The following is a 27,352-nucleotide window of genomic DNA, read 5'->3' as shown; positions in this document are numbered from 1 at the left end:
AACATTTTACCCTTTTTTACCCCTTAGAAGTCAAATTTCAATAAATCCCTGCTTAGTGAGTGGCTGCAAATAACGGTCACAGTTATCAGGTAACCCAGCAGGTGCACAGGGAGAGGTCCCCAACTGTCATATTTTCCAGAGCACAATGGGGATGCATTGTAAATGGCAGGTGGACGTTTTGCTACATAGCTCAGAAACAAAGGACCCAATTACAATAACAATATAATTCTGCAAATTTACGGACCAAGACCTTTAATTTGTGCCCTGCTCAGACAATGGCATCACATAAATATGTCATAAAAGTCATCCTTCTGCTATTAATTATATAAATGAAAAACTCCTGGTTGTGCATGTAAATACTCCCGTTCTAAATTTTATGTCCAGAACCGCTGACAAGCAACAGAATGAACAGTTAACGCTTAGTAAATATACCCTAATGTTGAAAGGAAAAAGGAGGTAAGCAAGAATTCACACACCGCTAATTAAACGAACAGGGTACTCCAGCAGCAATTAACGGAGATGTCAGGCTGCTGCCACACTGTTGCTGGAAATTATTATTAAATGACACCTCAAGGAGATTATGGGCCCGATTCAGAAATAGATGCAATGTAGATGTACGCACCACTGCGCATGCGTCTAAGCCGCACTGCGTATGTGCCACAATAGTCTTGCAACTGCGGGCACAGCGAGTTATTCGCAAAGCGTGTGCAAGCCGGGAAGCATCTAAGGGCGGCACTGGGGGAGTGCCACAGCTTACGACAGCGATCCTGTAAGCAGAAATTACTCCAGCGTCTAACTTCCATCAGCCACGACCAAAGCGTTAGCCAGAAGGTAAATGATCGACTGATGTGTGTCCAATGGTTGCATCTTCGTGCACAAGTGGCGAATCCAAAACTCCGCCAGTGAGCATCCTAACACAAAACGTGGCAGATGCAACATATTTATTCATAACTGTTGTGTACGGGCAGGCCCGGCGCTACCCACTCAGCAAAGGGATGCGATGCAGTGCAGGTAGGCGCTAGGCAGGAGAGGCACTCTCCCTGCCCTGCATCCTCGTTGCTGCGTTGCTTGTCCCCCCTACTGCTACAGGCCGCTGTGCCTGTCACACTGTGACAGGCAGCAGCACCGACAGCTTTAAGCGTCCTCTCCCGCTCCCTAACTGTGTGACAGCGCGCAGTGTTTACTCACTGTGCAGGAAGACCCAAAAAGGGGACGGAGCTACACGGAACGGAGGGGTAGAGCTACAAAGGACCAGGCTGATCATGAGGAGGAACAGGAGGATGGACAGCTCCGGCCAGCCAGACTTCCTTTTGGTAAGAAGATGTAAAGAGTGAGTGAGCTTGAGAAAGTGTGTGTGTGTATGTGTGTGTGTGTGTGTGTGTGTGTGTGTGTGTGTGTGTGTATGTATATCTGTGTGTGACTGGGTAGGCAAAATGTGTGTAAGCGGCACTACCACAGGTGGAATTTTGTGTAAGCGGCACTACTACAGGGGGGATATTGTGTAAGCGGCACTACTACAGGGGGGATTTTGTGTAAGCAGCACTATTAGGGGCATTTTGTGTAAGCGGCACTACTAAGGGGGCATTTTGTGTAAGCGGCACTACTACAGGGGGAAATTTGGGGATAAGAAGTACTACTACGTGCAGTGTTACTGTGGCGTAATTTGAAATGGGGGTACTATTGTGTGGCGATGCCCCTTCTGTGTAAGACCACACCCCTTTTTCGGTAAGCAACAAAGACATGCGCTGTCCCTTTGTAAAGTATGGGAGGGAGCAAATTTATAGTTTGCAGGGGGGCGCCGAACACCCTAGCACTGGCCCAGTGTACGGGATCACAGCTGCGGCGTCATTTGTGTCAGTCTCTGTATCAGTCCTAAGGTTATAAACTTTTGTTCTTTATAAAGTTCTGTAACGTTTTATTTCAAAATATATTACAACAGTCACATCAATAAGTTTCATTTTCTTTCACCTGCAAAACTTTACCATGCACAAAAGATACAACACTATTTATAGCGAAGTGCTACATTAATCAAAGTGCAAGTCTAAAAAAGCCCCTTACTGCAAATATATCCCATTATAGTTCTACCACCAGCGGAACAATGCCAGGCTTCCTACCACTTCTTGGAATTGAGATATAGCAGAAGTGATTAACAGCTGTAGTGTTTGTCTGGCAGCGGAATGAGAATATGCTATTCATCAATATCTCTAATTCATTACTACCGCTTCTGTGGTTTATTTGATCAATTATTGACATCTCATTGAAGGTTACACGGATGAATTACTCAACCAGTTGCAAGTTGATGCAGTTGTCTTGCTGGTTGATCTGGAGGCAGCACAGATACAACTGTGGACAATTCTTTCAATTGTGTAGACCCACGTGACCAGTCTGTGCCTGAGGATGGATCCAACATTACAATGCCGTATCTCAATACTCCTGTTCTATGAACTTCGCAATTGTGCTCAGCTGGATGTTGGATGTTCCTTCGTAGATTGTACCTAGGGAAGACAAGGTTTCAATGTCGTATGCTGTCAATATAATGGAGTTAATACCGAAACAACTCTTCACCTGACCAGTTCCATAAACGTTTAAAGCTATTTTAGAACTAAACATTCAGGAGAGGGATGTGATCCTGGGAGAACAACCCAGTCTTAACCTGCCCATAGACACAATGGTTGTGATATTATATACAAAACTTGGCCAAAAATGGTGATGGCTTGAAGACCAACACATTACGGAGGGGAAGAATGGGCAAAGCGGTCAGGCAATTAACGTTTATCTGACAGTTTGTGAAGCCAACGACCAGCTGTACTAAGTAGCCTCCATAAGAAGGGGGGGGGGGGGGGGGGGGGGGGGGACTGGGGGTGCGTATCAGGCCTTGGAAAGATATAAAGGGCCAGATGTATTAACCTGGATAAGGCATAAGGAAGTGATAAACCAGTGATATGTGCAAGGTGATACACGCACCAGCCAATCAGCACCAATATGTAAATTAACAGTTAGGAGCTGATTGGCTGGTGCGTGTATCACCTTGCACATATCACTGGTTTATCACTTCCTTATGCCTTATCCAGGTTAATACATCTGCCCCAAAGTACCAATCAGCTCCTAACTGACATGTCACAGGCTGTGTTTGAAAAATGAGTTAGTAGTTTTCTCTTTCCAAGGTTTGATGCCTCTCCCCCAGGATCAACTGATGAAGCTGAATTTGTCCACCTTAGACTTAGGACATATAATATGAATAACTGCAATAGTTCCAGCCAAATTATATACAGTAGAATTAAGGGCCACAAAAATACAAAGTCGAGCAAAGATAATTTCCCTTTCTATACTCCATGAACACTATCATCCTCCTAACTCGCAACATGGTCTAGAACAAGTTCATATGCCGATACAAATAATGGACAAGATAATGAAAAAAACAATAAAAAGGTTACTTAATAGAACATAGATCTGACATATGGGGTTAGTACGGCTACTGTTCACCATGGCATTAAGAGTTTACACACGTCTGATAATGAACACAAGAAAGTCACGAAACTGATAACTAGCTGACACATTTCAGACTTAGGGGGATGTATGTTAATGTTGCCGCTACATCTGTGCAGATAGTATGTGGATATATGCATATGTTGCAGAAACTGGAACCGGTATTGAGACGCCCACCAGCAGGCTTTGCAAAACCAAAAGACACAGCATCAGTGGCCTATGCCTACTCAGAATGGCAGATAGAACTTAGACGCCGGCGCCAGTGAAACTGCATACAAGGACGCAGCCGCTGGCTCCGACACACCTATAAAACAATTACATTATGCACACTTTTTTCTAACCATCCCCGTTTTCACCCATAAACGTTCCCCAACTGTCACTCAATCTGCATCAAAATCCTCTCTACCAACCGCAGAGGCGTCGGGATGCGTGTTCCATGCAACTCAGACACAGGAGCAGTAATAAAGACATTGGCTAGCTGCGCAAATAGCGTGCAACTCTGAATCGGGCCCTTAGTTCAGGGTCATGATCATAATATCGCATGATCACTGTAAGGGGGGGGGGCGCGCATTATCATCCTGGAAGACACCAGCCTCACAGGGGAATAAATGTTGCAAGTGGGATGAAGATTGCTCAGTACCATTACGCAGTGACCAGCATTTACCTTACTTTCTAGGAGGATGGCTGCACTTAAACCATAATACAGTTCACAGGGCCTCACAGAACCCTCCCCTGTTGAGAACAAGGGTTCTAGAGTCCTTTAGGTTGGTGCCACAGCGGAAGTCATCCATTTGTCGAGAACATACCGAAGAAGGATGAGCCATCTGACCAACACTGTCCCCCCAGCTTGGTAGCCCCACTGGGTCATGCATTCCCAGCTGTGATCAGCCGTTTACATACTGCAGCCTGATATTCTGGTCTGTGAATTTTCAGTGGATCATTTTTTAGGACACCGGCTGCTTGAGCCACAATTTGCAACCTTTAATCAACTGCAGTTGGCGCTTGTCACTGAAGCTTCTTCCAAAATCTCCACCCAAATTACCCCTTTATCAGTCACCGAGATCACCTCTTGCAACCATAATGACAGGCACCGGGGCAGGCCAGCATTTTTATATATATGGCCCTGGCCGCGCTGCGGTGTCATTTGCTTAATACACGAGCCACACCTGTGAGGATTCATTGCTTTCCGTAGCTTGGTATCACTCGGGAGTCTTACTTGTGCACGACATGTACATCTTACCTATCTTGACATCTCTGTAATATTTTTCAATTGGATAGTCCTTAGTGAATCCAACACCACCCATCCATTCCAGACATTTGCTGGTTGTCATTGCAGCCACCTGTGGGTGGACATAGGGAGTTGGTTATTTGCCGTTCCCCAAACATATTACTGTAGCAAGTAACAAACAGGCATTCCACCATGACCAGAACAATGGAGCACCTGCGTTTGAGAGAGAACCTTTATAGTCTGGAAACAGAACCATCCTGTGGAATACTCCAATGAGTATAAAAAAGTGGATTTATGCTCTGTCAATTTCAGGGTAATAAGAACAAATTATTACAAATAATGAGAAATGTAAATACACATTTTCAACTAATTTGAAGCATTGTAAATATTCAGCGGAATATGTATCATGTATGCAGCATTGCCAACAGATGGCGCCACTTAAGAGTTTGGGTATACTGTAATGATAATAAATTAGCAGGACGTTCTCATTAGTCCATTCAATACAATGCGTCTTAAAATGTAAGAGAACGTCAGAGGATAGTCCTCCATGTATAGTCACACAAATGTCTAACAGCAGATGCCCCCTTGTCTGCCAGTTTCAACATTTATTGTAAACGTGCTTATTTAATGTGCTTTATGTATTTGATGTTTCTCTTACGTCCTAGAGGATGCTGGGGACTCCAAAAGGACCATGGGGTATAGACGGATCCGCAGGAGCTTGGGCACACTATAAAGACTTAAAGTGGGAGTGAACTGGCTCCTCCCTCTATGCCCCTCCTCCAGACCTCAGTTAGACTTTGTGCCCAGGAGTGAATGGACACACACTAGGGGAGCTCTACTGAGTTTCTCTAAAAGACTTTGTTAGGTTTTTTTATTTTCAGGTAGACCTGGCTACAGGCTCCCTGCAGCGTGGGAGTGAGGGGAGAGAAGCAGGACCTACTTCTTCTTAGCTTAAGGGCTCTGCTTCTCAGGCTACTGGACACCATTAGTTCCAAAGGGTTCGATCACTTGGTGCGCCTAGCTGCTTGTTCCCGGAGCCGCGCCATCAACCCCCTCACAGAAGCCAGAAGGAAGAAGCCGGGTGAGTATTAGAAGAACAGAAGACTTCAGTGACGGCAGAAGACTTCAGTGACGGAGGTAACATGCAGGGGGGGGGGGAGCGCCCTGGGCAGCAAGTTACTGAGGCTCTTTTAAACAAAAATGGCTGGCTTGAGTTGTTATTCGGTGCCCGGGCACTGTGTCCGCTACCCCCACCAGCATATCGCAGCGGTCCCGCTGCGCGCCATTGCTCCCACACACCAACGGCTGGTATCGGGTGCAGGGCGCAGGGGGGCGCCCTGGGCAGTATGTTTTACATTATTTTTACACTCCCAGAACACATATACAGTGGGTAGCCACTGTATATGGTCCCCTGCCTGCATATAACGGTTTTAATATAGTGGGCTACCGCGCACCGATAAGGGGCGGGGCTTAGCCCTCACAGAAAGAGACAGCGCCATTTTTAATCAATGTCCCCGCCAAAACATGTGTACAGCACAAACAAGGGGGGGCACATATTGTTAGTGTTATGTAGGAATGTATAACACTATTTAATTTGGAAATGGGCATGTACTCATGGTTGTGTATACTCTGTGTGCTCCCTGTCAGATATACACTTGTGTCAACATGTGTGAATGTTCTGTCACTAACGCCTCTGGGGTTCATTGTCGGCATCGCCGACACCTGTTTGGTACTTGATACAGTAGATACTGAGTCAACAGATCGGTTGTGTTATACTTGTTCATTGTAAACACGGTATGGGACACACAGTAGTATGTGGGTGACCCTGTCGGCACCAACTGTTATTACCGGGTGTAAATTGACGTGCTGTAACTAACTTATACCTGTATATATATTTATTTATTTATATGGTTCGGTTCCGTGAGTCTGTAGCTCGAGCACAGACATGGTTATATTTGTGGGGGAATGTTATTAAAATTATATATGTATAATTCCCTCGGACCTCTCGGGGTTGCAAGTATGTTATTTTGCCTGGTTACTACTCCCTGCTGTCGACGATTACTAGGTTTTCTGTCGACTATAATGTTTCCTGGTAGAGCCACAACTGCGGATTCAGTACATGGTCATACACATTCAGAACACATTAATGTCACTTGGGTCCCGAAGGTTCCGGACAATCCGCTTATATGTATGTTATATGTATATATAGGTAGGATATGTGTGTATATGTGTATTACAATATGTATATTCATCTTATGATTTATAAAGAATGCTGAAGTAATAGTATTCTCTCTCATGTGCTGGTCGCTCTGTTGATAAAGCTCGAGGTCGGCCGTGACGAGTGGGTCTCCCGTCCTCTCAAGGAGTCCGAATATTTATTCTTTTCCCGCGGCCGAGAGAATACTGTGAAAATCAACTCCTGGTTGACACGGCGTCCTGTCACAAAGGATCGGATACAGGAAGCTAAGTGATAATAAGAATTTACTCACCGGTAATTCTATTTCTCGTAGTCCGTAGTGGATGCTGGGGACTCCGTAAGGACCATGGGGAATAGACGGGCTCCGCAGGAGACTGGGCACTCTATAAGAAAGATTTGGTACTATCTGGTGTGCACTGGCTCCTCCCTCTATGCCCCTCCTCCAGACCTCAGTTAGGATACTGTGCCCGGAAGAGCTGACACAATAAGGAAGGATTTTGAATCCCGGGTAAGACTCATACCAGCCACACCAATCACACCGTATAACTCGTGATATGAAACCCAGTTAACAGAATGAAATATAACTGAGCCTCTCAACAGATGGCTCAACACTAACACTTTAGTTAGGCAATAACTATATACAAGTATTGCAGACAATCCGCACTTGGGATGGGCGCCCAGCATCCACTACGGACTACGAGAAATAGAATTACCGGTGAGTAAATTCTTATTTTCTCTGACGTCCTAGTGGATGCTGGGGACTCCATAAGGACCATGGGGATTATACCAAAGCTCCCAAACGGGCGGGAGAGTGCGGATGACTCTGCAGCACCGAATGAGAGAACTCAAGGTCCTCCTCAGCCAGGGTATCAAATTTGTAGAATTTAGCAAACGTGTTTGCCCCTGACCAAGTTGCAGCTCGGCAAAGTTGTAAAGCAGAGACCCCTCGGGCAGCCGCCCAAGATGAGCCCACCTTCCTCGTGGAATGGGCTTTCACTAATTTAGGATGCGGCAATCCAGCCGCAGAATGCGCCAGCTGAATTGTGCTACAAATCCAGCGAGCAATAGTCTGCTTAGAAGCAGGAGCACCCAGCTTGTTGGGTGCATACAGGATAAAAAGCGAGTCAGTTTTCCTGACTCCAGCCGTCCTGGAAACATAAATTTTCAAGGCCCTGACTACGTCCAGTAACTTGGAATCCTCCAAGTCCCTAGTAGCCGCAGGTACCACAATAGGTTGGTTCAAGTGAAAAGCTGATACTACCTTAGGGAGAAACTGGGGACGAGTCCTCAATTCTGCCCTATCCATATGGAAAATCAGATAAGGGCTTTTACATGACAAAGCCGCCAATTCTGACACACACCTGACCGAAGCCAAGGCCAATAACATGACCACTTTCCACGTGAGATATTTCAGATCCACAGTTTTAAGTGGTTCAAACCAATGTGATTTTAGGAAACTCAACACCACATTGAGATCCCAAGGTGCCACAGGAGGCACAAAAGGGGGCTGAATATGAAGCACTCCCTTTACAAAAGTCTGAACTTCAGGCAGTGAAGCCAGTTCTTTTTGGAAGAAAACCGACAGAGCCGAAATCTGGACCTTAATGGAACCCAATTTTAGGCCCATAGTCACTCCCGACTGTAGGAAGTGCAGAAAACGACCCAGCTGAAATTCCTCTGTAGGGGCCTTCCTGGCCTCACACCACGCAACATATTTTCGCCAAATGCGGTGATAATGGTTTGCGGTTACTTCTTTTCTGGCTTTTATCAGCGTAGGAATGACTTCCTCCGGAATGCCCTTTTCCTTTAGGATCTGGAATTCAACCGCCATGCCGTCAAACGCAGCCGCGGTAAGTCTTGGAACAGACAGGGCCCCTGCTGTAGCAGATCCTGTCTGAGCGGTAGAGGCCATGGGTCCTCTGATAACATTTCTTGAAGTTCCGGGTACCAAGCTCTTCTTGGCCAATCCGGAACCACGAGTATCGTTCTTACTTCTCGCCTTCTTATTATTCTCAGTACCTTTGGTATGAGAGGCAGAGGAGGGAACACATAAACCGACTGGTACACCCACGGTGTCACTAGAGCGTCCACAGCTATCGCCTGAGGGTCCCTTGACCTGGCACAATATCTCTTTAGCTTTTTGTTGAGGCGGGACGCCATCATGTCCACCTGTGGCCTTTCCCAACGGTTTACCAACAGTAGGAAGACTTCTGGATGAAGTCCCCACTCTCCCGGGTGGAGGTCGTGCCTGCTGAGGAAGTCTGCCTCCCAGTTGTCCACTCCCGGAATGAACACTGCTGACAGTGCTAACACGTGATTTTCCGCCCATCGGAGAATCCTTGTGGCTTCTGCCATCGCCGTCCTGCTTCTTGTGCCGCCCTGTCGGTTTACATGGGCGACTGCCGTGATGATGTCTGACTGGATCAGTACCGGCTGGTTTTGAAGCAGGGGCCTTGCCTGACTTAGGGCATTGTAAATGGCCCTCAGTTCCAGAATGTTTATGTGTAGGGACGACTCCTGACTTGACCATAGTCCTTGGAAGTTTCTTCCCTGTGTGACTGCCCCCCAGCCTCGAAGGCTGGCATCCGTGGTCACCAGGGCCCAGTCCGTATGCCGAATCTGCGGCCCTCTTGAAGATGAGCACTTTGCAGCCACCACAGCAGAGACGCCCTGGTCCTTGGAGACAGGGTTATCAGCCGATGCATCTGAAGATGCGATCCGGACCACTTGTCCAACAGGTCCCACTGAAAAGTCCTTGCATGGAACCTGCAGAATGGAATTGCTTCGTAGGAAGCTACCATCTTTCCCAGGACTCGCGTGCAGTGATGCACCGACACCTGTTTTGGTTTTAGGAGGCCTCTGACTAGAGATGACAGCTCCCTGGCCTTCTCCTCCGGGAGAAACACTTTTTTCTGTTCTGTGTCCTAAACCATCCCCAGGAACAGTAGACGTGTCGTAGGGACCAGCTGTGACTTTGGAATATTTAGAATCCAACCGTGCTGTTGTAGCACCTCCCGAGATAGTGCTACCCCGACCAACAACTGCTCCCTGGACCTCGCCTTTATCAGGAGATCGTCCAAGTACGGGATAATTAAAACTCCCTTTTTTCGAAGGAGTATCATAATTTCGGCCATTACCTTGGTAAATACCCTCGGTGCCGTGGACAGACCAAACGGCAACGTCTGGAATTGGTAATGACAATCCTGTACCACAAATCTGAGGTACTCCTGGTGAGGATGGTAAATGGGGACATGCAGGTAAGCATCCTTGATGTCCAGTGATACCATGTAATCCCCCTCGTCCAGGCTTGCAATAACCGCCCTGAGCGATTCCATCTTGAACTTGAATTTTTTTATATATGTGTTCAAGGATTTCAAATTTAAAATGGGTCTCACCGAACCGTCCGGTTTCGGTACCACAAACATTGTGGAATAGTAACCCCGTCCTTGTTGAAGGAGGGGCACCTTGACTATCACCTGCTGGGAATACAGCTTGTGCATTGCCTGTAACACTGCCTCCCTGCCTGAGGGAGTTGTAGGCAAGGCAGATTTGAGGAAAAGGCGGGGGGGAGACGTCTCAAATTCCAGCTTGTACCCCTGAGATACTACTTGAAGGATCCAGGGATCCACCCGTGAGCGAGCCCACTGATTGCTGAAGTTTTTGAGACGGGCCCCCACCGTACCTGGCTCCGCCTGTGGAGCCCCAGCGTCATGCGGCGGACTTGGAGGAAGCGGGGGAGGACTTTTGCTCCTGGGAACTGGCTGTATGCTGCAGCTTTTTCCCTCTACCTCTGCCTCTGGGCAGAAAGGACGCGCCTTTAACCCGCTTGCCCTTATGGGGCCGAAAGGACTGTACCTGATAATACGGTGCTTTCTTTGGCTGTGAGGGAACATGGGGTAAAAATGCTGACTTCCCAGCTGTTGCTGTGGAAACGAGGTCCGAGAGACCATCCCCGAACAACTCCTCACCCTTATAAGGCAAAACTTCCATGTGCCTTTTAGAATCTGCATCACCTGTCCACTGCCGAATCCATAACCCTCTCCTGGCAGAAATGGACATTGCACTTATTTTAGATGCCAGCCGGCAAATATCCCTCTGTGCATCTCTCATGTATAAGACTGCGTCTTTAATATGCTCTACGGTTAGCAATATAGTGTCCCTGTCTAGGTTATCAATATTTTCCGACAGGGAATCTGACCACGCAGCTGCAGCACTGCACATCCATGCTGAAGCAATAGCTGGTCTCAGTATAATACCTGTGTGTGTATATACAGACTTCAGGATAGCCTCCTGCTTCCTATCAGCAGGCTCCTTTAGGGCGGCCGTATCCGGAGACGGTAGTGCCACCTTCTTTGACAAGCGTGTGAGCGCTTTATCCACCCCAGGGGATGTTTCCCAACGTGACCTATCCTCTGGCGGGAAAGGGTACGTCATTAGTAACCTTTTAGAAATTACCAGTTTCTTATCGGGGGAAGCCCACGCTTCTTCACACACTTCATTTAATTCCTCAGATGGGGGAAAAACTACTGGTAGTTTTTTCTCTCCAAACATAATACCCTTTTTTGTGGTTCCTGGGGTAACATCAGAAATGTGCAACACATTTTTCATTGCCTCAATCATGTAACGTGTGGCCCTATTGGAAGTTACATTAGTCTCATCGTCGTCGACACTGGAGTCAGTATCCGTGTCGACATTTGTGTCTGCCATCTGAGGTAGCGGGCGTTTTAGAGCCCCTGATGGCTTTTGAGACGCTTGGGCAGGCACAGGCCGAGTAGCCGGCTGTCCCATATTTGGTATGTCGTCAAACCTTTTATGTAAGGAGTTGACACTTTCACGTAATTCCTTCCACAAGTCCATCCACTCAGGTGTCGGCCCCGCAGGGGGTGACATCACATTTATCGGCATCTGCTCCGCCTCCTCATCAAACATGTCGACACAGCCGTACCGACACACCGCACACACACAGGGAATGCTCTGACAGAGGACAGGACCCCACAAAGCCCTTTGGGGAGACACAGAGAGAGTATGCCAGCACACACCAGAGCGCCATATAACACAGGGATGAACACTATAACTGAGTGATTTTCCCTTATAGCTGCGCATATATATTATATATATATATATATATATATATATATATATATATATATACACACACACTACTGCGCCTAAATTTAGTGCCCCCCCCCTCTCTTTTTTACCCTTTGTAGTCTTGAAACTGCAGGGGAGAGCCTGGGAGCGATCCTTCCAGCGGAGCTGTGAGGGAAAAATGGCGCCAGTGTGCTGAGGGAGATAGCCCCGCCCCTTTTTCGGCGGGCTTCTCCCGCTTTTTTGTGGATCTCTGGCAGGGGTATTTTTCACATATATAGCCTCTAGGACTATATATTGTGATTTTTTTTTTTGCCAGCCAAGGTGTTAATATTGCTGCTCAGGGCGCCCCCCCCCAGCGCCCTGCACCCATCAGTGACCGGAGTGTGAGGTGTGCATGAGGAGCAATGGCGCACAGCTGCAGTGCTGTGCGCTACCTTGTTGAAGACCGAAGTCTTCTGCCGCCGATTTTCAGGACCATCTTCTTGCTTCTGGCTCTGTAAGGGGGACGGTGGCGCGGCTCCGGGACCGGACGATCGAGGTCGGGCCCTGTGTTCGATCCCTCTGGAGCTAATGGTGTCCAGTAGCCTAAGAAGCCCAAGCTAGCTGCAAGCAGGTAGGTTCGCTTCTTCTCCCCTTAGTCCCTCGTAGCAGTGAGTCTGTTGCCAGCAGATCTCACTGAAAATAAAAAAAACTAAAATATACTTTCTTTTCTAGAAGCTCAGGAGAGCCCCTAGTGTGCATCCAGCTCAGCCGGGTACAAGATTCTAACTGAGGTCTGGAGGAGGGTCATAGAGGGAGGAGCCAGTGCACACCAGGTAGACCAAAAGCTTTCTTTTAGTTGTGCCCAGTCTCCTGCGGAGCCGCTATTCCCCATGGTCCTTACGGAGGCCCAGCATCCACTTAGGACGTCAGAGAAATAGGATTTTAGTACTTACCGGTAAATCCTTTTCTCCTAGAGGATGCTGGGCGCTCGTCCCAGTGCGTACTGTGTCTGCAGTTACGGATTTTGGTTGCACTTTGTGGTGTTTCTTCTCTGTCCGGCTATCGCTGACGTTGTTCATGCCATGGCAGGTGGGTTTTTATTGTTGGTAGGCTGACACACAAGTTGTGTTACATATTCTCTCAGCATATGGCTGTATGGTTTTCATACCGTGGGCTGGTATTCTGTTGAAGGCCACGTCTTGCGGTATGTTCGTGGTGTGAGCTGGTATAACACTCACTGTGTTTAAATTATAAATTCTTTCCTCGAAATGTCCGTCTCTCCTGGGCACAGTTTTCTAACTGAGGTCTGGAGGAGGGGCATAGAGGGAGGAGCCAGTTCACACCCAGTTTAAGTCTTTATAGTGTGCCCAAGCTCCTGCGGATCCGTCTATACCCCATGGTCCTTTTGGAGTCACCAGCATCCTCTACGGACTAGGAGAAAAGGATTTACCGGTAGGTACTAAAATCCTATTTTTGGACAACTTTCAGCTATCTTACCTGCTTACAGTGATAGCAAAGAGAGGCCGAAGGATTCTACAGGAAGAACCCATCCAAAGTTACCTGTAACTCACACGCTGGGACGCTGATAGGTGTTACTCTATTCATCTCTATCCTGTATAGCTCTCTATTCAGCACTACGTGACTATCATGCTTCAAGCTCCAATCCCTTCCTGTTTATCCTTCAAGTAATTTTGGTAGAGGATGAAGTCCAGATGTAAGAACTCTTTTCCTATTTGTTGTAAGGTGAAGGCAGGAGTCCCAAAAGTAGACTTCCCATCTAACAACCATAATTATAAGGAAAGTCAAGAAGCATTAGGACCTTAGTATTAGTAATGAGTTTTAGCTGAATCATGGGCTAAAGGATGAATACAGCATTTCAACTACAATGCAGGGTGACACGATGTATGTCCAACTGGGCAGAACAATATGAGCCGGAGCACCTAACCACTAGGAGCATGGGCAGGTCCAGTCATTACTTTACATACAAGTATAAACTTTATAAGGAGTGCAATTCTGGAGACCAGAACTATAAGTTGGCAATTCAGTATGCAGCCACCAAACACATCTGCTTTGGGGACTTACCTCAGCGGAGAAGTACTTGGCCATGCAAGCCTCCTTCTTGAAGGGCCTCCCTGCTTCCCTAAGCCTTGCTGCATTGTAGGTCAGTAGCCTGGCTGCTTCCAGCTGGGTGGCCACATGGGAGATCTGATGCTGCATACTCTGCACAGAGCACAAAGCAATAGGTCAGAGGAAAAACACACAGGCACAGTAAGAGTCCCCTGATCCTAGATTTCAGAGTAATGGCACAGCATGAATGTTACAGAATGGTAAATGGATGCAATCTAATACACATAATCTAAATGCTCCAGTGAATGGGTGTTTTGGCTTATTGGCCACAGCCAACAGGTCACCAGCAGCGCAGTCAGTGTTGGTGTATATACGTGGTATCACTAGGAACCACTGTGGCAGGAGGACCTGGATAGGCAGAAGACTGGTGCAACGCATGCAGTATTAGTTTCTCTTTCATATGGGCTGTTATGTAGCAATGATAATGTGTGGGAATACAATGACTTTGCTGCTGCAAAGTAACTGACAGCAGCGACCAGAGGATCCGCAGCAGGCCAGCGTCATATACGAGGGATAAAGGTAAAATGAGGACTTCCACTGCAGCGCCGGTAAGATGAGACACAGGAATGAGTAACACCCTCTACTTCCATTACACACAGGCAGATCTATTGGTAAATCTTAAATTCACTTAATATACAGGTTGAGTATTCCTTATCCAAAAATCACACATTTTTGGGTCCCCTACTGAGCTAATGACACATATACATTATATGGTGTAATTATATGGATGGTGTCATGGGTTCCATTCCCACCATGGCCCTAACTATGTGGAGTTTGTATATTCTCCCCGTACCCTGCGTGGGTTTCCTCCAGGTAATCCGGTTTCCTCCCACAATCCAAAAATAGACTGGTAGGTTAATTGGCTCCCAACAAAAATGTTACCCTAGTGTGATTGTGTATGTGTGTACTTGTGGTAGGGAATATAGATTGTAAGCTCCACTGGGGCAGGAACTGATGTGAATGGCCAAATATTCTCTGTAAAGCGCTACGGAATATGTGTGCGCTATATAAAATAACTGATAATTATAAATAAATATTATATATCTATATAATATATCTATATATACACATAATATATATGCAGTTATCTCCGTAGGGGACCCAAAAATGTGGGATTTTGAAAAAGGGATATTCAACCTGTAATACAATACTGGATAATGTAATAGCAAACCTGGAAGTCAAATATCCTCTGCCCAAACTGCTTCCTCTGCTTGGTGTATGGGATGGTGTGATCAAAACAGCCCTGAGCCAAACCCAGCATCTGCAACCATAGAGAGGGGACGGAAGAGAACAATTCTGTGACAGCCACTCCGATAGGAAAGGATTACACACAATATTAAAAGGTGCATATTTGGAATGAAGATTAGAAATAAACATTAGGACATGCACTGTGATAGATTACACCTACTGAAGTGATGATCATCAAGCGCCACAGGGACTGTTCTGTGGCAGTATACATTTCCCTCAATACACTGAATCTAGATTGAGAGTATGGGCCGAATATAATGCAGTGTGAGAAACCCGAAGCTCAGATATTCCATCCAAAGACATACTTTTTATTTTTTAAAGTGGCAATAATTTACAAGGCAATACCAGGATGGTTTTGCATTGTAAAGGATTGCCACTTTAAAATAAAAATATATGACTTCAGCCAGAATCTCAGACCGCACTACATTTGGCCTTATGTTTATAGGCTTAAGGTGCTCTGAGCCTTTATAAACCAAAACCATATTTATTTATATATCACTTTCTAATGAGGGCAATCATACCCATGCAATAACAGATGCCCAGCCATGGTATTATAATCAGTTAATTGGGAGCAGAAGCCCATAAATATGAGCACACGTAAGACTATTAGTATTACTATGAGGCCTGATGACAAATGCCCACCAGTTCCGTTACCTGGGCAGAGATTCCAATCCGGCCTTCATTTAGCATTTCTATAGCATATTTATAGCCTTGTCCCAGCTGACCGAGCACACTGGACTCAGGAACCTGCATAAAGAAATAAAGGATGAGATTCACAGCCAGACACAGGGACATGTAACATTTCCCCAAACACAAACACTCACTGAGCAAAGACAACATAGGAAAAAGGAATTCCCAGTACAATAATGCTGCAATCTGAAAAGGTTTGGTTGCCTCCCATGGTCTAGATTAATAGTTAATCCATTTATTATTTCACAAGGAACAAGTGACATCACCACAGTGCAGTGATGTCACTCATGTGATTTATCCACTTTAGCATTCATTCTACATCTTGCTCCACTGTGTGTAGGTGTTTGCAGTATTATGTATGCCTAACATGACACCTTCACACAGTACATTAACTATGGCTCTATCCTCCTGAATGATTAGGGCTTGCCATGCTGATTGGCATCTGTTTATAGTTTATCTATAGGTTACATTCCTTTAACATAAAAATGCTCACTCTGGGGCAGATGTATTAAGCCTGGAGAAGTGATAAAGCAGTGATAAGTGCAAGGTGATAATGCACCAGCCAATCAGCTCCTAACTGTTCATTTACATATTGCAGCTGATTGCCTGGTGTCGTATCACCTTGCACTTATCACTGCTTTATCACTTCTCCAGGCTTAATACATCTGCCCCTCTGTTTGCAGGCAGGTGGAGAATTTTAGAATGGAACACCATTCACACCTTCTTCCTCTCCAGTCGCATCTCCACAGAGGGTGTAGTAGGGTATGCCGGCGGCCGGGCTCCCGGCGACCAGCATACCGGAATCCCGACCGCCGGCACACCGACAGCTGTGCGAGCGCAAATGAGCCTTTTGCGGGCTCGCTACGCTCGCCATGCTGCGGGCACGGTGGTGCGCTACGCTATGTATCCTCCCTCCAGGGGGGTAGTGGACCCCCAAGAGGGAGAAAAAAAGTGTTGGTATGCCGGCTGTCGGGATTCCGGCGCCGGTATACGGTGCGCCAGGATCCCGACAGCTGGCAAACTGAAGACCACCCCTCCACAGACATACCTTAACACCGTCGAATGTCAGCGCGCACGTTGAAGAAGCCCTGAGTCCTAGTTTATCCTCCTTCTTTCCGATGTGGAATCCTTCAGTTTCCCTGGGGACAATGAAACACGTGATCCCTCGATATCCCTGACACATACAACAGAGAACAAGTTACTATTCCAGTTTGACCTGTTGATTAATATATCTGGAGTCTAACCCCAAAGAATGTTCTTATCAAGTACATATTAACTACTACATCACACACTGCCTCTTGCGTGTTTGTGCCGTGTCACACACGAGAACAGACTGTACTCAACAGAAGTCATAGGAGAGGAGTCTGTGTAATATTTATATGAAATCCCCCAGATTCTTTGTCACTCCTGACAATGGACACTGCCTTGTAATCCCTTAATTAACCTATGTGCCACAGCCACTTGATTAGAAGCGGAAGTTAGAAAAACATACAATTTAAAGTCGTTTCGATTTTGCTTCATTTTTAAGTGAAACTTCTAAAGGAAAAATAATACAGAAAGGCAATATGGAATGGGACGACAAGAGGTCAGACCTAGGGAATACAATACATGTGGTTGTACCCCTAAGGATATATCCAACTACTACCCAGATCATATAATCTAATATAACAATATAAAGATTATGGGGTCTATTCAATTACTGTCGGATTTTTTTAAAAGTCGGAAAACCGCCACTTTCCCACTTTTTAGGTCGAATTTGGATTTGACCTGTTCAATAATGGAGCCGTTTTTGCCGACTTTATAAAAAAATCCAATTTGTCGGAAACACGTGGATCGGCAGATTAGCCGCGGATCCATGCGTTTTGTCGGACTTGTGGGCGATACCAACAGTTTTTTGGCCCGTTTTCGACAATGTCAATCAAACTTTAAAAAAAAAGTCGGATCGGCATTGTCAAAAACGGACAAAAACCTGTCAGAATTGCCCACAAATTGAATACTGAACTGTCAGATCCTCTCCATCTGAGAGGATCCGACAGGCATTGAATAGACCAATTTATCTTGATTACAAAGTAAACGCCACAATTGCTCTGCATCTCTCTATCAGATATATACTGGACATTGTGTGTGGGTTATCCACCCTGGTCCTCATACAACCCCAAGCCATATTTCTATATACATCATATGGTTACTGTTAGAATAATAGTATTGCTCTGCAAGCAGAAAACAGTAGGCTGACTGCCAGTAGATGACATGCCGTACGTGGACATGCTCAATACACCAAGACCACCATGTTTAGTGAGTTGTATTGTACAAATAATTCAATAGATCTTCTGACTGAAATGTCTAAAATGAATTGTGTCGGAACCTTAAGACTGGCTTCACAGTACACAACTTAGCCACGGAGCACTGGCTGAAAATCTTGGCCCTAACTTCACAGAATTTACCATCTCATCCTGTCCACATGATTCCCCTATCAACATGTCTCCTTCATCACCATCTCGACATAGTCATCCTTATTAACTCGCCATCCACAGTCATCATCATTAACCAGTCTATTCTGCAGCACTATTAACCATCTCTCATTATTCCAATAATTCCTCCCCCACGCTGACAGCTGCTTATTTTCCAGAAGGGAACTGACCACACATCAATTCCTCTCCGAGTACTTTCATGACTTTGCCAAGTCTAAGCCCACCTGTTCAGAGAGGAAGAGATCGGTGCTCTTCTGAGAAGTTCATACAGTATATCCCAACTCAGACAGACTATGGCTCCAATGTTTTGGTGCTGTGGCATACAGTTTTGGTTGAGCCCTATTCTACACAATCAGCAACACAAGGAATTAGCTACTAAAATAAGGAACTAAGGGGCAGATGTATTAACCTGGAGAAGGCATAAGGAAGTGATAAACCAGTGCAATGTGATAAATGCACCAGCCAATCAGCTCCTAACTGTTAATTTACATATTGGAACTGATTGGCTGGTGTGTTTATCACCTTGCACATATCACTGGTTTATCAGTTCCTTATGCCTTCTCCATGTTAATACATCTGCCCCTATCTACTATATATTTGAAAAGTCAATAACTTAGTTTATAAGATTTCACAATTCTCTCCCCACAAGAGACAGGATTAGAACTTACAGCGGACAGGTCTGCATTTGCCATCACAAGGAAGACTCCGGCCTGCTCGGAGTTACTGATCCACATCTTGGAGCCATTGATCACATAGTAATCCTTCTGCTTCTCAGCTGTAGTTCTCAGGGAAAAAGCATCACTGCCAGAGCCAGCCTCAGACAGACAGAAACTGCCCACCTACACAGACGATGGAAAAGCAAGCATCAAATACAGAAATCTGCATTCAGATTACAGTGGTAGCAATAATTAATGTGACAAGGCAAAAGGAGGAGCACAGATGGCAGTAATTCATCCCAATATACCATGTGTTATGTCATTGGCTCACAACCTACTCTGGGAGGACCACTTTACCAAGATATGCCCTATTGTTGCCTATTTGCCCAATAGGGGCAACTACTAACAGAAAGGATACAGACACTGGTAACCATACAGGACAAAAGATCTACTGAAATATTGTGGGGTTTGCAAATATGTTTTGTCACTGACACTACTGATTGCAGAAATAGGATATTGATTTTCCTATGAAGACAACAGAATTCTATTAGTAATCATCATTGAAGCACTGACCTTTATTGTTATGTCCTCACAACATAAATGAACACAAATGTAATGTTTCATTGTGTTGGCTCCTAAATATTAATACCAGGAGGACTGCTAAGGAAGCCAATATTAACATTACTTCCCCAAAGCAGCTGGAAACAGAACATTTAAAAAAGGTACTACTACTTACCGTAAAAAAAATAAAAAACTGGATTTTTATTTACTTACCATAAAATCTCTCTCTGATTCCATCTGGGGGACGCAGCGCACTTACGGATGGGGTTATAGTGTTCCCTCTAGAATCTGGGCAGGGCGCCGGAGCTAGAAAGGCATTAGCCGCGGTAGCGCCGAAAAGGGGGCGGGGTCATCACGGCTAATAAAAGCCTCGTGGGCGGCCGGCGGCGTCACTGTTGGGCTTCCCCCATGAATGGATGCCGCAGCATCTTTACGCGCTATAAGGGCAGGAAGCGGGCGGCAGTTTTAGCAAGGCGCCGCAGAAAGGGCAGGGCGGGTTTTGCCCTTAAAAAAAAAAAAAAAAAAAAAAAATCCGTGCAGGGCTAAAACTGCCTAGCACTAGAACTAGGTTAGAGCTTTGGAAGAGAACCTATAAAAACCAACTCCTCCCCCCTCTAATCTCCAGCCTGACCAGTAGATTACCTCAGTTAACATTTAGCAAAGCCAGAAGAGGCAGACAGAATACAACTACGAAACCAGACAAAAATACAGGAGGGATCGCAGCGTCCTCCAGATGGAATCAGAGAAAGATTACGCTAAGTAAACAAAAATCCCTTTTTCTCTTTCATCCATATGGGGACGCTGTGCATGTATGGATGGGATTTCCCAAAGCAAGTTAAATAGAGAAGGGAGAAAACAGACGACAGAGCAGTCTGCAAAATTTGACGCCCAACAGAGGCAGTCTCCAAACAAAAAAGTATGAAAATGGTAAAACCTGGTGAAAGTATGCACGGAAGGCCAAGTTGCCGCTCTACATAGCTGCTCAACTAAAACACCACGACGAACAGCTCAGGAGGCTCCAACAGCCTTAGTCGAATGAGCCCTCAATGAGTCAGGAACAGGTAATGCCGAAGAAACATAGGCCTGCCGAATAGCAGAAGTAACCCAATGCGCCACTGTGTTCCTAGACGTTTGGGCGCATCAATCAAAACCAACAAGGTATCCATACGACGAATAGGCTCTGTACGGGACAACTAAATGCGTAAGGCTCTAACAACAACAACCACCACCAATAACGCCAGATGACAATCCTTTCCAGAAGACTCTGGAACAAACACTGGAAGCACTATGTCCCGATTTATATGTAAAGCAGACACAACCTTTGGCAAGAAGGAAGGCTTCGTACGCAAGACCACTCGATCGTCGTGTAAAACCAACAAGGGTGGTCTGCAAGAAAGCGCCGCTAACTCTGAAACACGCCTGGCCGAAGCAATGGCCAAAAGAAAAACCACTGTGTAAGAAAGCGTAATTTAACAGTTTCTAGTGGCTCACACAGAGGCTTCTGGAGAGCCTGAAGAACCAAATTTAAATCCCAGGGTGGAACAGGAGGAACAAACGGAGGCTGAATCCTGATTACACCTTGAAGTAATGTCTGGACCTCCGGGATGAGAGCCAATCTTTTCTGAAAAAAGTACTGACAATGCCGAAACTTGTCCCTTAAGGGAAGACAAACGAAGTCCTTTAGTCAGACCATCCTGAAGGAAAGACAATATACGAGGTAAACGAAAGAGGTGTGGCGACAACCCACGACGTTCACACCAAGCAATGTAGATATGCCATACTCTGTGATAAATATGAGAGGCGACTGGTTTTCTAGCCTGAAACATAGTTTTCACCACTGGTCGAGAACCCTTTCGCCCTTAAAATGCTGGATTCATGAACCATGCCGTCAGAGCTAGACGATTTAAATAGGGGTGGTGACAAGGACCTTGTAGAAGTAGATCGGGTCGCAGAGTTAGACGGAATGGGTCCTTTGTCACCATGCTGCGGAGAAGAGTGTACCACTGACGACGAGGTCAGTCTGGCGATACAAGAATGACCGGGAGACCTTCTCTGCGGATGCGTTGAAGTAGGCGCGGTATCAAGGGAAATGGCGGGAACACATATCCCAGTTCTCAAGGCATCAATCAGCGTTGCTTGGGGATCCTGAGTTTGTGAGCCGTACTGAGGTAGCTTTTCGGTTGAAAAGCGACACCATAAGGTCGATGTTGGGTGTTCCCAACAGAGACACCAGGGTCAGAAAGACTTCTTGATGAAGTTCCCATTCTCCCGCATGTATCGTGTGACGGCTTAAGAAATCTGCTTCCCAGTTGTCCACTCCTGGAATTTGAACTGTGGAGTTGGTTGGAATCCACCGTTCCGCCCACTGAAGAATATGGGCGACCTCCTTCATGGCTCTCCAGCTGCGAGTTCCACCCCGTTTGTTTATGTAAGCCACCGCCGTGGTGTTGTCTGATTGAATGCGTACCGGATGACCTTGGACGCTGGTTTGCACCTGAATCAGAGCATACCGAATTGCTCTCAACTCCAAAATGTTGATTGGTAACTTTGACTCCTGACCGGTCCAGAGTCCCTGGAAGTGCTGATATTGAAACACTACCCCCCAACCGGTGAGGCTAGCGTCCGTGGTGACCATCATCCAAGACCAAACAGTGAACGGTGCCCCCTTGGTGAGATTGGGTCTGTGAAGCCACCAATGGCGAGACTGCCGAGTCTGAGCCGACAGCCGGCACAATTGCAAGTCCAGATGTGGACCAGTTTGATTCCAAGAGCCAAGAATCTGAGTCTGAGGGGGCCGAGCATGGAATTTGGAATATGGTACCGCTTCAAAGGTAGCCACCATTTTGCCCACTACTTGCATACATCTGAGAACCGAGACCCTCGGCAATTGTAACAGGGAGCGGATTTTGGATTGCAGATCCTGAAGTTTGTCATGAGGTAGAAAAACCTTCTGACTTCTCGTGTCAAATAGGAGACCCAGAAAAACCATCTCCTGAAAAGAGGATTTTGGTACTTACCGATAAATCCATTTCTCTGAATCCTCTAGGGGACACTGGAGTTCCACTTAGACATTAGGGGTGTGAAGTCTGCGAACCGGAGGTGTGGCACAATCTTAAAAATTTGCATTGTCTGCACAGCCGGCTCCTCCCCCTTCACGCCCCTCATGCCTCAGTTTTGAAAATTTGACTGAGAGACGAGGACACGTATGAGAGCCTATGGCGAGGAACCGAATCGTGCAACATGCCCAACAGCATCCAAGAACATCTTTAAACGAAAACAACGCTGTTTGTACGAACTACATGAACAAAAACTATGAACACAGCAGGATTGACAGCACAGAGGCGGGCGTCCAGTGTCCCCTAGAGGATTCAGAGAAATGGATTTATCGGTAAGTACCAAAATCCTCTTTTCTCTTTCATCCACTAGGGGACACTGGAGTTCCACTTAGACATTAGGGGACGTCCCAAAGTTATCCCCCAGGGAGGGAGTGCTGTCTGTTGCCTGCAAAACCAAACGTCCGAAGTTAGAATCTTCGGACGCAAAGGTATCAAACTTATAAAATTTCGCGAACGTGTGGGCTGAGGACCACGTCGCCGCTCTGCAAAGTAGAGTAGTGGAAACCCCTCTGGCAGCTGCCCAGGAGGCACCCACTGATCTAGTGGTATGTGCACTTGTCCGCAATGGAACCTGTTTACCACTGGAAATATATGCTTGCCTAATAGCAAGTCTAATCCATCGAGACAGGGACTGTTTAGAAGCCGGCCAACCCTTCTTTGATCCATCATAAAGTACGGACAAATGATCTGACTTCCGAAAGGACGATGTAACTTGTACGTACACCCTTAAAGCTCGTACCACATCCAATGACACATCCCCATCTGTTAGACTCTGGAAAGATGGGACCACAATTGGTTGGTTTACATGAAAACCCGAAACAACCTTAGGAAGGAAATCTGCTCTTGTACGGAGTTCCGCCCGATCCTCATGAAAAATCAAAAAGGGACTTTTACACGACAAGGCTCCCAACTCAGAGACCCATCTAGCCGAGGCTAAGGCTAGCAACAACGTTACCTTCCAAGAAAGATATTTTATGTCCGTCCGTAGTAACGGTTCAAACAAAGGTGATTTTAAAAATTCTAACACCAAATTCAGGTCCCAAGGTGCCGTGGGGGTACGAAAAGGGGGTTGTATCCTTAGAACCCCTTGCAAAAAAGTTTGAACCTCTGGCAAGGATGCCAACCGTTGTTGAAAAAGAATGGAAAGAGCAGACACCTGAACCTTCAGAGATCCCAGTCGCAGGCCTAATGTCAGGCCTGCTTGAAGGAACAGTAAAAGTCTGGATAAGTGGAAGGATTTCGAATCCCATCCACGTTCCTGACACCAGTCTATATATTTCTTCCAAATTCTGTAGTAATGTCCCGCTGTAACCGGCTTTCTAGCCGCAATCATCGTAGGAATAGCCAATCTTGGTATTCCTCTGTTTCTTAAGATCCGGGTTTCAACAGCCACGCCGTCAAACACAGTCTGTTCAGGTCTGGGTGAAGAAACGGTCCTTGAGATAGTAGGTCCTCTCTTTGAGGTAACCTCCACGGGTCTTCTGACAGTAATCCCTGTAGGTCCGAGTACCAACTCCTGCGTGGCCAATCTGGTGCGATTAGAATTGCCCACACTCGTTCTCGTTTCAACCGTTTCAGTATCCTTGGTATGAGAGGAAAGGGTGGAAAGATGTACACCCTTTCGTAATCCCAAGGAAGTGTCAACGCATCCACTCCTTCTGCTGCAGCATCCCTTATCCTGGATACATATCTGGGCAGCTGGTGGTTCTGCCTCGATGCCATGAGGTCGATTTGCGGAAGACCCCATTTTCTCACTACCATCTTGAAAATCCGCGGATGAAGACACCACTCTCCCGGATGCATGTCTTGTCGACTGAGATAATCTGCTTCCCAGTTTTCTACTCCTGGAATGAATATTGCCGAGAGTATGATGTTTCGCCTTTCCGCCCACAACAGGATCTTTGTTGATTCCTTCAACGCCATCTTGCTCTTCGTTCCCCCTTGACGGTTTATGTAAGCCGTCGTCGTGACATTGTCCGACTGTATCTTTACACACTGACCTATGACCAGGTCTTCGGCCAATAGAAGTGCATTGTAAACAGCTCTTAGCTCGATAAATGTTTATGGGTAATCTGCTCTCTTGAGGCGTCCACCTTCCCTGAAATTGATGGTCTTCCAGGACGGCACCCCAACCTCTGAGACTGGCGTCCGTTGTCCGAATCCTCCAGTCCCAAATACCGAACCTCTTCCCTGCTGCGAGATTCTTGTGCACCAACCACCATGTCAGGGAGATACGTACTTGTGGTTGAAGGCTGATTCTCCGATGAAGCAGCCAATGGAACCTGCTCCTTGAGCAATGAGATTCATCTGAAAGGGTCGGGTATGAAGTCTTCTGTACTGGAGAGCTTCGAAAGACGCTACCATTTTTCCTAAAAGTTGTACACAGAGATGTAGAGACACCCTTGGTGTCCCCAGTACCTGAGTCCCTAACTTCCGTATGTCCTGAATCTTGGATTCTGGCAGAAAAATTCTCAATTTCACCGTGTCCAATATAAGACCTAGGAACTGAATCCGTTGTGTTGGAATGAGGTTGGATTTCTTGAAGTTCACTATCCATCCGTGTTGAATCAGAAATTGGTGAGATGTGTGAGCATCCTTTATCAGCTGCTCCTGAGAAGAGGCTTTGATGAGGAGATCGTCTAGATAAGGTATTATAGTGACTCCCCTTAATCTCAATTCTGCCACCATGACCGCCATGATCTTTGTGAAGATCCTCGGGGCTGAAGATAGACCGAACGGTAGAGCTCCGAATTGATAATGATTTTTCACCAATGCAAACCGTAGGTAAGCTTGGTGGGGGGACCAAATTGAGATATGCAGGTACGCATCCTTTATGTCCATGGATATCATGAACTCCTTGTGTTCTAAACCTGCAATGACCGACTGTATTGATTCCATCTTGAATCTGTAAATTCTTAGAAATTGGTTTAAAACTTTTAAATTTAGAAAATCGGTCTGACTGTACCGTCTGGCTTTGGCACGACAAAAAGACTGGAATAAAATCCCGTTCCTCTCTGAGGGGTAGGAACTGGAACAATGACCTCTGATTGTAGCAATTTTTGAATTGCTGAAAGTAATGCTTTTGCTTTCATAGGGCACCGAGGTAAACCTGTTGTAAAAAACTGACTGTGAGGTCTCTCTTGAAATTCCATCTTGTACCCCTGAGAGATTATGTTGTTTATCCAGCTCTCTGGAGAGGTGTTGGCCCATATGTCCTGAAACCCCTCTAGTCGTGCGCCCACCAGGGGAGACCCCAGGTGAGTTGGGAGACCGTCATGCCACGGTTTTTTCAGCAGGTTTATCCTGCTTTCTGGTCGTTGCCTGTGAGCGGCCTCTACCTCTGCCTCCACGTGCCGGTCCACCAAAACCTCTTCCTCGGCCTCGAAAGGACTGAGATCTGAAGGAATTAAACGTTGGTCCCGAATAACCTCTCTTAACCTGTGGAGTGGTTCTTGTATAAGGAGTAGGCAGGAATGTGGACTACCCAGCTGTAGCTTGGGAAATCCACTTGTACAATTCTGGACCGAAAAGCGTGTCACCCGCAAAGGGAATAGCTTCCACTGCCTTTTTAGTGTCAGAATCTCCTTGCCATTCTCTAAGCCATAAAATTCTCCTTGCTGATATGGCCGATGCGGAGATGCGCGATGCAATTCTACTGGCATCCTTAGATGCCTGACATAAGTATGAAGCGGATTCTCGAATGTGTTCCGCCAGATATGTAATTTCTTCCAAGCTATTTTCCTCTTCAATAGCTTGTAAAAGACGGCTGGCCCATGCTCCCATGGCCTTGTTCACCCAAGCACAGATGAGAGTAGGTCTCTGTGCTGCACCTGCTGCTACAAAAATCGACTTTAAAGCTGTGTCAACTTTACGATCTGAAACATACTTTAAAGTCGTTACATTAGGTATCGGTAAAATAGTCTTTTTTGATAATCTTCCTAGGGATGCATCCACTACCGGTGGATTTTCCCATTTATCCATTATCCCCTTAGGTAAAGGATACGTTACCTGAAACCTTCTTGGGAATTGGAAGCGTTTATCAGGTTGTTTCCAGGCCTCCTCCATTTGATTTTGGAGGGACTTAGGAATTGGAAACACTGCTGAGCGTGGTTTCTGGGATTCGAATAAGTCGAATTCCTCAGGTTCTTTAACCTCTTCATCTTTAAAATCCAGTATTTCCTTAACTGCTTCAATTAAAGAAACAATACCGGAGATCGCTGAATCCTCTTCTGTGGAATCAGCATCCAGGTTAGGTTCAATTAACTCACCTTCCTCCGTATCTATAAGGAGACCCTCCTCTTCCTCCGTTACCTGAACAACAGGAAGGGGTCTTTTAACCGCTTTGCGCACAATTGTGTCTGGTTGTGTGGGTGGCGTTAATCTGATGAGAAATTCCTCCATTGTCTTTGAGAATCCCGCAGCCCACTCTGATTGTTGCTTGCGTGATTCCGCCATCTCTTTGGATATTCTGTCCGTAAGAACATCCTCCCATGACCGTG

General features: G+C 46.2%; 1 protein-coding gene across 1 annotated transcript in view; it reads right to left on the bottom strand.

Annotated features, from left to right (window-relative positions):
• Window positions 1-235: 235 nt before the first annotated feature.
• The window catches only part of ACADSB (acyl-CoA dehydrogenase short/branched chain), a 41,047-nt gene continuing 13,930 nt past the window's right edge, over window positions 236-27,352 (bottom strand). Inside the window, exons 5-11 of the mRNA XM_063962133.1 lie at window positions 19,189-19,359; window positions 17,098-17,223; window positions 16,014-16,106; window positions 15,283-15,372; window positions 14,067-14,204; window positions 4,727-4,826; window positions 236-2,495 (exon numbers count right to left, since the gene is read on the bottom strand). Of these exons, the coding sequence (XP_063818203.1) occupies window positions 2,425-2,495; window positions 4,727-4,826; window positions 14,067-14,204; window positions 15,283-15,372; window positions 16,014-16,106; window positions 17,098-17,223; window positions 19,189-19,359 (789 nt within the window). The 3' untranslated portion in view covers window positions 236-2,424. The remainder of the gene's footprint in view (window positions 2,496-4,726; window positions 4,827-14,066; window positions 14,205-15,282; window positions 15,373-16,013; window positions 16,107-17,097; window positions 17,224-19,188; window positions 19,360-27,352) is intronic.

This window comes from Pseudophryne corroboree, chromosome 3 (assembly GCF_028390025.1).
Source record: "Pseudophryne corroboree isolate aPseCor3 chromosome 3, aPseCor3.hap2, whole genome shotgun sequence".
Classification (NCBI taxonomy): domain Eukaryota; kingdom Metazoa; phylum Chordata; class Amphibia; order Anura; family Myobatrachidae; genus Pseudophryne; species Pseudophryne corroboree.
This window is presented reverse-complemented; position numbering and strand designations above follow the sequence as displayed.